At 42.1% G+C, this 10816-nt stretch overlaps 1 protein-coding gene across 2 annotated transcripts in view; it reads left to right on the forward strand.

The window, feature by feature from the left end:
* The window catches only part of REXO1 (RNA exonuclease 1 homolog), a 46537-nt gene that overhangs the window by 21630 nt on the left and 14091 nt on the right, over positions 1 to 10816 (forward strand). For both annotated transcript variants that reach the window (XM_006027170.3, XM_025208297.1), the window contains exons 6-11: positions 1090 to 1227; positions 2562 to 2685; positions 4126 to 4239; positions 5543 to 5680; positions 8253 to 8366; positions 9726 to 9799. In XM_006027170.3, coding sequence (XP_006027232.1) covers positions 1090 to 1227; positions 2562 to 2685; positions 4126 to 4239; positions 5543 to 5680; positions 8253 to 8366; positions 9726 to 9799 — 702 coding nt within the window. The remainder of the gene's footprint in view (positions 1 to 1089; positions 1228 to 2561; positions 2686 to 4125; positions 4240 to 5542; positions 5681 to 8252; positions 8367 to 9725; positions 9800 to 10816) is intronic.

Here is a 10816-nt window from a genome sequence, read left to right on the forward strand (position 1 = left end):
TACCTGCATTGTATCTAGAAGAGGTTTCAGTTGTGTTAAGAGAACTTGATTGAACCAATACAGTTAAGGAGAGCATCCTTTTTGCCTATCAAGATGGGACCGATGGCATTGCAAAACATATGCCCTCGTACTCATTAGAACTGACATTGCTATGAATCTTTTCCTCTGCAGTTTCTCTTGGTCCTAACAGGCACCATCTGGGGTGTTATGTTCCTGAATGTCTCTTCAACAGAGACTGACAAAATGATAAAACAAGTAAAAAAATTGGGTGGCAGGGACAGAGACTTAAACCATGTTATTTGTAACACAAGCTGGCATATAAAAGGCAACTAATTAGTAATACCTTAAGATAACATGCACAGGCTTTTGTTTTGGTTTTGGTTGGCAAATACCTATTCAAAAAATTTTAAGGAGAAATTGAGCGTCAGTTTATTTAAGATTAGAAATCCAAAATTGTAATTGACCCAAAGGAAATCACAATATTGGAGTTCAATGAAGTCATTACATTTATTAAAACCCCAAATTATAAATACGGAGCTTCAGTTAGGCTTACCACAGCCACTTAGTGTTTGCCATCCTCCTTTTTTTTTTTCTCCCTTCTTTCCAGATGGAGTATCGAAAATGTGCGTGACTGAGCTATTGGTTTTTTATTTGGTGTCATGCATTCTTATCTCCAATACAAAGGGTAAATCTTGGCACCACAGTAACCTTGACTCTTAATGTAAGTGCCATAGTTTTCATGATATGGGGTGTTTTTCTTTGAAGACAAACTAGCTTTACATCTAACGTCACTGAGACTAATTGGCTGCAGTGTGTAACCGTAAGGCCTGATTCTTCAGTTGTAACAAAACATCCTAAAAGCCCTAAAAACACCTGCTGCTTAGAACAGTAAGACTGCTGAGAGGGAGCAAAACAGTTGCAAGTGTTATTTTGGGGATTGAAAATGCCGCACGTTAAGTCAGTGTTTGAACAATTTTTTCAGAAAGGAAGTCATGACACTATTAATAACACCTGAGAAACATGAGCTACTCAAAGCAATTTATTTCTCAAACCTTTCTGATCCTTTTCTCCCTTTCTTTTTCTCTGTAGAGCACTACCTTAAAGAGGCCAGTTATTCCCACAGAGTTTGGTGCCAAAGTCCCAACCAACATTCGCCAAAGGTATCTCAATCTCTTCATTGATGAGTGCCTGAAGTTCTGCTCTTCTGCACAGGAGGCGTTTGACAAGGTCTGTATTGACACTTCAAAGCAAGAGCCAAACTTGAATTGGGGAATCTTGTTCTCCCCATCAGTCATTATCCTTTGAGACTGTTATATTTTCTGGTTGTACTCCCTTTCTCATCTGCTGCCAAAATATCATATATAGAGGAGTGAAGTATGTTAAATAATGCAAGAGTCGTAGGAATTGGAAAAGATGATAATATCACAGAAGTTTCTTCCTTTCTTCCTCTTGAGATGCCTGAGCACATTTCTATTGACATTCTTTCCAGGTACCTTAACCCATTTTAGGAAAAAAGCAGTCTGTTTTTAAAAAGTTTCTAGACATTCACCCCAAGCTTTGCGCTGATCCTAGAGCATGTTGGGAAACACCTGCTGGAACATTAGCTGGTCAGTGTAGAGTAAAGTGATGCAGGCAGAGTCAGTAAAGCCTATAAGTCAAGGGGAAGTGCATGAATTTTAAGGAGCCTCTTATTAAATAGGGACAGCACAGCATGATTCCCTGCGGGTTCCCTTCAGTGCTTGTTACACAGGAAAACTCCAGACATCGTGTACTACATTAGTTTTGTACCAGATGAACTCGGGAACAGTTTTTCTTGTGCTGTCTGTCTCCCTTTCCTCACTCCCTGTTTGAGATGCTCCTGTTGCATCCAAGGCCAAGCTGGTGCCTTCAAAGTGATAGCCTGTGAGGGGTTCCTTCATCCTCCTTTTCCATTCTGGAATGCCTCCCTTTTCATCTGGTTTTTTTTAATACCTTTTGTACTTAGCACTCCAGAAGCAGGCTGCTTTCTCTTAGAGGGGCCGTGCTTTATGAATCCAACTGTCAAGGAGGCAGTTTCAGATGAAAAGGCTTCAGTGCTTTGGGGTTCAAAATGCATCTCTTCCATGATCTGATTGGGTGCTACTTCCTTTCAAGTTCAAGGAGGGCCCAAGGCTAGTTCCAGATCAGCAATCTTTTCCCCTTATATAATTGTATTTATTTCTGAGATCCTCTGAAGCCATTTGATAGGACAGTCACTTTGTGGCCACAGTTGGATTCTATGTTTTAGAGAGCAGTAGTTAGCCATGTTAATCTGAAGTCAAGCAGAGATCATCTTACAGATTGCCTCTGCCTCTGCCAGAAATACAGAGCAGAAGCTTTCATGACCTCAAGTTCACTTCATCAGATGTTCATGCATCTGATGAAGAGAACTTGAATTCATAAAAGATTCTGCTCTCTCTGTATCTTAGTTTATAAGGTGCATCTCTACCCTGCCATCTAGATTTAAGAGCAGTGAGACTCCCATTTTAACTAAAAGCAAAATCATGAATGGCATAGGTCATGATAAACTACGTTATTTGCAGGCTCTGTCTGAGGAGAAGGTGGCTTATGAGCGCAGTACCAGTCGGAACATCTACCTGAATGTAGCAGTGAATACGTTAAAGAAGCTCAGAAGCCTAGCACCCAATTCCCCATCTAGCGTAAACAGTACGTATTGCATTTGTGGTTTAAGAATCTAAAGCCGTGCTCGGATTAGGAGCAGGAGAGTGAAACCCGTTGAAAAGCCAGACCCATTTCTCAGATGCATTATGCTGAAAGGCAGACTGCTTCGGTTAGCTTTTTAGCCTTGCAAGCTTTAATAGACCTCCTCAAGAGGAAAGTCCAGCAATGCTTTGTTGGCTGTCGGTACCTAAATGGAGATAATGCCACATGGATTTTTTTAGCACAGGTTCTTTAAAATGAAAAGCCCTGCTAATGGAGTAACTTTCACATGATGCCTTCAAAGTGATAGACTCGTCCATCACCACAGAAATCTGTTACACACATTAAGCTTCAAGAGAGAAAAGAAGAGGGTTAAGACATTTCATTATTGGCTCTCGAGAGGGTACATTAAACAATCAATTTATGCTGTTCTTGTGAATTTTTTTCTGATCTCTTTCCTTTTCCTCCTCTGTCTTCATTACCTTTCCTACCATTAGTCAGAAGGCCTGAACTCGGGGAGGCTGGCCTTTGGAGACCTGCCAGTTAATGATTAGTAAAAAGCACCTGTCCACCATTAGATAACGTGCTGTGCGTATTCCATGGTGCTGAAGTTTTTTTTTTTTTAAGTTTGATGAAAGATTTGATATGGAAGTCTGGCCTGTAGGGATTTACCAGCAGAGCTGCATGCAGTGCAGTGGGTCCTGTGTTGGGCCTACTGGTTGGCCTTGGGGATGTCACAGTGGTGTTATTCTTTGAAACACGACAGGGGTGACTTTTCCTTCTTTCCCCCATTTCCTGCTATGCTCAGTAATTTTCCAGAAAACAGGCTGGCCTTCCTGTCAACCATGCTGCAGTAGATGGCTTTCTTCAATGAATTGTTCCCCTTCTGCTCATGGGGAGATTCCACCAGATGCTGATGCCACGTGACCAAAATGGTTATACCCCTCCCTGTCCCATGTTCCCTCCCACAACTTCCCCCCTTTCCTCTCAGCTGGGTATCTGCAGTCCGTAGTATCTTGTGTGAGTGTACAAGCAGAGTTTTTTACTATCCAGCATGTGCCCTCCTGCTTTGTCCACAATGGTGCACAGCAGCATGCATCCCTAGTGAATGGGAATGAACTGTATAGACATCCTGGCTTGCCCCTGGGAAAACCACAGCTGGCTGTCAGTATAGACAGCAGGTTTCCTATTGCAGATCAGGATGTGCCATAGACAACTTGGCTTTGAAAGCACCAAACACATGACTGTTTCTGGAACAGAGAGAAAATTGAAAGAGGTGAATTCAGCCCTCCTTTTTCTAGCTTTCCAAACTATTTGGACCCAAGCCTCCATCTGTGTGCAGTGTCCAAACACCAGGAATAACTTCTCTTACCCTAGAAAGGTGGCAGCTTTGTGTTTGACCTTTTCTATTTCTGTTTCTCTTCTCTTCCTTCATCCTCACTGCAGAGGCAAGTAACAAGAAAGTGGTGTCCCACGAAGCCGTACTAGGAGGGAAACTTGCTGCTAAGACCAGCTTTACGCTAAATCGGTCGGGGAGCTTGCGGGCAGAGGATTTAACAGGTAAGTATCTGTTTCAGTAGCTCCCTACCTCACAAGTCAGAGCTGCATAAACAGCAGAGAGGGATTAAGGAAGAACAACATCTTGCTGAACCTTGAGGCAATACAATTTCCATTTTCCATCTAAGCATTGTACCTTATCACTTACCACCTGTACACATTCTATGTAGGAGTGTTGTAGGCATATTCACTAACATGGCAAGTTTGGTATCAACCTCTGGGTGTTGTGCACTGTACTTGCCCTTATTTTCTGTCTCAAACGTAGACTGTGAACATGGTGATTATCATTTTAACGCATCATCAAGAAGCAGTCAGAAAACTCCTAGTATGTTTGTATTTTCAGATGCCCTGTATCCCTGATTTGCAGTTTTCTGCCTTTGGAGTTGCTTTTCCTTTCTTGCCCCAGAAGGTTTGCTTTATACAGGGCTACTGTGGCTCCACATGCTTAAGGGGCAATAGTCAACGTAACTATATTGCCATCTGTTCTGTAGGAACCGCTTTCAAATTTACCAGCTTTTTACTAAAAGGTCACATTGTATACAAAGGATTGTGCCACAGGCATTATTGTTGGGTCGAATTGGTTGTGGGCACCTCGATTGCTGAAAGAGGTAGGCAGATTGTTGAGAGATCAGAGAAGAGACTCAAACTACTAAGGCGTGGAGGGATTGACATGTAAGGAAAGCATAAAAGGAGTTGTATAGCTCAGATAAACCACATCAAAGGGCGATGCAACAGTATTGGAAGAGTGTAAACACAAAGGAGTTATTGAGCACGCTACGAGGAGTTATAACTATCCATAATGGAATGAAATGAACAAACCCCCTAGGCTGAATATCATGAAAAAGCCTCTGACAGTGAGATTTCAGACCACTGTAGGGAGTCTCACAAGGGATATGGTGGAAAGCATATTCCTTGGTCCATTAATCATATACTATTAAAGCATTTAAAAACTGAAAATGCCAGGTGAAATACTATGAAATAAGGCCCCCGAGGAATTTCATTTTGGAATGCCTTAATAGTTCAGCGTCATGGTTTTTTCAGAGTTAGGTGGCTAAAATTAGTTGCAGAATAATTTTAAAACTCAATCTGGGTATTTAAGTCCTCAAATTTGAAAAATGTTGGCTGTTGAACCTGTTTCCTTAGACTAGCTTAGGTACTGAACAGAAGATGGAAAAACAGATTCAAGACTTTGGGATTGCCTGTGTGCATTTTGATGAGCACAGGCTGATCTGTTACTGTCTAGACAACAGGTAACGTTTCTTCTGCCTCGGTGGTGTGGCTTCAGCCTGTCCTTTGATGCATCTAGGATCTGCCTTGTACAGAAGACTGAAGGAATATCTTCTGACAGAGGAGCAGTTGAAAGAAAATGGGTACCCAATGCCACATCCAGAGAAGACGGGCCGTGCTATTGTTTACACTGCAGAGGAGAAGAAAACAACTGACTGTAAGTTGTTCTGAGTATGTCAGTCAGCAAGGTTAGTTAGCTCAACCCCATGTTCAGCCACTCTCATCCCTTAACGAGGTGCAGTCTTCATACTGAGGATGGGGCTGGCTGCAAATGACTTTCTGTCTTTTTGCAGAACTATAGGATTTTAAGCATTCTTGTCCTTGGAAAATATTTTCAATACAGTATCTATGCTGTTTGGACCCACACAGCAGTTTCATATGTCTTATATTAGGATCGAGCCACAGCCTGGAGTGATCTCTTCTAGGTTTATCATCAGGCCCTTAGAAGAAATGATCAAGGTTGTTTCTCAGTTGCTTAACTCTGTGAGAGCATCTCTAGATACCAACACCCTCAGCCCCTGAGGTTGGCATATGCTGGAGTCTGACTTTTAAATTAATCATTGCCTGCTATTCTCTCATTTTGCGGCTGGCAGAGATTCACTTTATAGTTTGGAAACAAATATTCACATCTTCAGTACTGGGGGGCCTGCTCTGCACACGAGGACTTTCTAAAGCGTCCTCAGAAAGGTGGCTAGTCAGGTTAGTCTGAAGTCAGGTGGAAGATAGGGCAGGGACTCTAGCAACTGATGTTGGTGCCTCACTGATAAACCTGCAGCATGATTCGAAGCAGTGCAGTTTTCAGTTCTGTCACTTGGTGGCACTACTATATATAATTGTTAACAGTGGAATGGAATAACTGGAATGTGTACCCCACTCCAGGCTGGCTCCTGACCTGCTTATTTGACTTTTCCAAAACCTAGAGCCTGTTGGAAGGAATTAGACTTTTTAATTTAAAGAAAATGGGACAAGCTACTGTACTGTGCATTAAAAGTAAAATGCCTGGCCATAGTGAAAAACAAAATTGCATCTTCACTGTTTTGGGGCAAAAGTAGGTCTTGAGGTGTCTTGTTCAATGGAGTCAGTCATTTGCTGACTAATGTGTGTTAAGTGCTCATTCATGTTAACACCTTGTTGCCCACATTTGTACTATGGTTGTTGAAGCGACCTGCACCACAGCTATATTGTATTATTGTTGTCATGTACTCTGTTTGGTCAGCTCTGAGATGAGGGCACTAGCAGTCACCTGCCTTCATGCAAGCTTGGGGTCTTATTTCCAGTTCTCTCTCTTCGTTTTGAGGCTGTTAGTAACCCATACCATTGAAAACAGATGGCTATATGTAGTTGCAACAGGTTTGTGTGAAAATACACATTAGATAAAAATTATATATGCTAATGTAGCATAGAGTTATCACCTAAATGGTAATGTCCTTTTGAGCTAAGTGTTCAGGCCAAAACATGAAGAATAGTCTAGAAACATGGCCATCAGCTTCCCTGCTTTGGTTTTGGCATGTGCCTCATTTTCAGTTAATGATGAATAATAGAAACCACACATACCATCCTGGTTTGGGATGTGCTTTCTTTTATGTGATTCATAGAATGTAGCTATTATCAGTCTTATAATACACTTTACAATGAGTTAGGGGTAATGGAAAGGGGATCTGGCCAGGTTCAACCAACATAATACACATTACGCTTACCTTAAACACCCAGCAAATTTTTATACTGTGTAGTTTGTGATGTGCTGCTGAAGTGGCAGGTTTCACTCCAAAGTGTGTAGCATTTCCAGGTAGTGGTAAAACTGCTCTATAGCACGTGCAATAGGAAACACCACAGCTGAGACCTGAGTTCTTGTTCCCAGTCTAATCCCTTTCTTCCTTTCACTCCCTTTTCTGTTTCAAAGGGCTTGAGGAAAATGGCTGTTCTGCAGTATTCAACATATAGGGCCCTTTTAGTCCACTTTGGGAATGTTAAGCCAAACCACACACAGGAGTAATAAGAGTACTCACACGAGAAGCTAACATGTGAATTTAAAATGTATTCCATAATAGCTTCCCTGTGTAGGTAGGACTGTATAAGTTTCTCAAAAATACTGCTCTTGAGTTAAAACGTGGCTTTAGTCCAAGGTGAGTTTTTAGTAAGTTTTGAGCCCATTTTCCCGTTTGAATGATAAGGGCAGGATGGGAGAGCTAATCTTATTTTTCCCTATTTATTTTAACTTCGGACTTTGCGCTTTGATAACCGATAAAGCTGCAATAGAGAAGATTTGAACAAAACTTGTTTTATAGCTGTAACGGACAAAAATAAGCAGTGTTTGAAGAAAATCAGTGCAGCATTTGTAAAGCTTTGGACACTTCAGCGTCACAGTACTTGCATGTGCTTCTAACACCACCTCCATTCTGTCATACCCTGTTGCCAAAGTGATTTTGAACTTTTTGGCACATGCCAATAGGCTTGCTTTTCAGGTGACATTAACTGCATACGACCATCTAAGTGCAGGTCATTGTACTGAAGTGACAGCAGTTCTCAGTCTTTTTTTTCCCCATTGATTTTAAATTTGATTATTAATACAATCTTAACCTATTTTTTCAGTCATGTACAGTTCAGGAAGATTAGCTAGTACTTCACCAAAGTATTTCTTTTGGGCAGAGCAAATGTAACCTGTTGTTTGTCTTAGCTTACTGGAAATTTTGCAATTCATCCAGTTAATGTTTCATTGTACTTTTGATCAGCTTCATGCAGGATATGTTGCCGCTGTGGTACCGAATACATGGTCTCCGCATCAGGGAACTGCATTCGCAAAGAGGAGTGTCTCCATCACTGGGGAAGGTTACGCAAGCAGAAAGGTAGGGACTCTTCCATGACTTTGCAGCAAATTGGTGAACATGCTTTTGGCATTTGATACCTGATCCATATCAAGCTTCGGTTGTTACAGAGGCTGGTACTTTTTGAGCTATTTTTTGGTGCCATTATTTGGTTGTGGGATTCATGAAGACTGTGCGCAGCAGCTTCAAATTGGCAGTACATAAGCTTGCCACTTGGTGGTGTGACACATTACAAAATAAGTGGTCTAAAGTTTGCGAAAGGTAGTGTTGGGAAGTGGTGTCTTGCAGGAAACACCATTTGCTGCAGTGGTAAAAACACACAAACAAAACACCACCTCTCCAGTCTTCTCTTGTATCACTTATCCTGTTAGGTCAATGGCTCCTGGGCTTGCGAAAATTGGGTCAGGTGACTTCAAACATGATTACACTCTGGAGTCGTAGTGACTCATTGATCACTTCGCTGTCAGCGAGGTGATCGTGACTGCACTTGGTTTTGTTTCCAAGATGGTTGGCACTTGAACCACTATAATTTCCTTTCTAAAAATTAGGCTCATCATAGTCTATAGCAGGGGCGGGCAATTATTTTGGGGAGAGGCCCGCTTACTGAGTTTCGGCAAGCCATCGAGGGCTGCATGACAGGCAGCCCAGGGCAGATTAATATTAATTTTCTAAATTTTTTAGGAGCTCCGCGGGTCGGATAGAATAGCCTGGTGGGTCACATCCGGCCCCTGGGCCGCATTTTGCCCACCCCTGGTCTATAAGGTGTGCTAACTGGGTTGTGTTCTATAATTATGTGCAGAGATTGTAACCATTAAAAGGCAGATCAGTAGGTGAAAGTATGAATTTGTTGAGATGCATACTGTCTGTAGCTCCCAGACATCCCAGCTGGGATTGGGATCTTTGTTAGGCACTGTACCAATAATACGGCGTCACAGTTCCTGCCCAGCGAAGTTATGTTAAATTTGAATTATGTCCCAGTGAGGCATCTTTCTAATTTGAATCTTCCCTTCAGCTTTGAAAATATGCTGTACGCAGAGTGAATTTACATTACTGAAAAACCTTCATCATCCACACATCTGTTTATCAAGCTTGTTTGCTAAACAGAATTGTAACAAGCCTCCAAAATGTATCTGGTACCCTGCTATTTAGCCTGTTTTAGAGTGGTTGGGAGGGAATTGCTTGAACACTGTAGACTTTGAGGTTTTAATTCTCAGGGTTTTTTTTTTCTTTTAGCTGTTATGGAAATGTTAGCATGTAATTCTGAAAGTATTTCATTGCACTGCCTCTCTGAGGCAGCTCTGTGATTGTGAATTCAGTCTTATTCTGCAGCTGACAAGGCTCCTTTCTCCACTGTTTGACTCTTGTCTCTTACTATGTCAGTGCCAGGTGGATGGGAGACTCATTATAGCTGTTGTTCAGGAGCTGTGGGTTCACCGGGATGCCAGGTTGCTAAAGTAAGTTATCAAGAGAGATTTCTTTTCAATGGCAATTTTCCCTCTTTTCCCCCCCATGGTTTGTCACTCTCTCCTCTTGTGCACAGTTTACATTGTAATTGCTTTTCCCAGAGAGGCATCTGCAATTTATTCACCTTTATTAACAGGTAGGAAATATTATTTTAATTGTATCACCACATCAGTGAGAATTCTGCATCACAGTTACCTTGTGACAGCTTCAGAGTTACTCCAGGCAGTCTCTCCTGGACTAAGCCCCCACAGAAGTTCTGATTTAGTCTCCTTTTGGGATGTGCTAAAACTCTGATAAAGAGGAAGTTGAAAAGGTGCATTTAAGCTACTATTAAACAGTACTTGGAAACGGGCGCATACACATACAGAGTCTAAAGGGAGCTCTCTGTGTTCCTTTCTCCGCAAGCCCATAAAGGCAACATTTTTCAGGGGAGTATATGTCCCCCAGTATATCTTTGCTAGGGACTGTCACTACACTTGTTTGCTGTGATGAGCAGTGTTATGGAGTAAGACCTCTTGGAGAAATGTTAAATGGCATGTGTTGGGCCCCAACCATACGTGACATGTATTGTGCAATTAACTGGTTAATTGTGCAATGAATTTAGTCTAGCTACACGTGCAAATTAACTATCATGCTATAAAAAGGTCCATCCAGCCATCACATTAGAGTTGGACAGTGTGCAACAACTTTATAGCTGGTTTCTATCCAGCTTTAATTTGCATATATAGAAGGTATGCCCCCATGCCTTGGAGCCCCCTCAGCTGATGGGACTTCCAGCTGCAGCAGCGCATGGGATGTTGCTGTGGGTGCCATCCTTGTCAGCTGAGGAGACTTGCAGCTGTGGCAGTGCGTGGTACATTCAAGTAAAGGCATGATAGTACCTGATGCTGAATCCCACCATCATGCCTCTTGCAGTGCATGTGTGGCATTGCAGGAAACGTGACTGTACATCAGATCCTTTCGCACCTTTTCCTGAACATCTAGAGGGGCCCTTGGGCGGGGGGGGG

The sequence above is a fragment of the Alligator sinensis genome, unplaced genomic scaffold (assembly GCF_000455745.1).
Source record: "Alligator sinensis unplaced genomic scaffold, ASM45574v1 scaffold103_1, whole genome shotgun sequence".
NCBI classification, from domain to species: domain Eukaryota; kingdom Metazoa; phylum Chordata; order Crocodylia; family Alligatoridae; genus Alligator; species Alligator sinensis.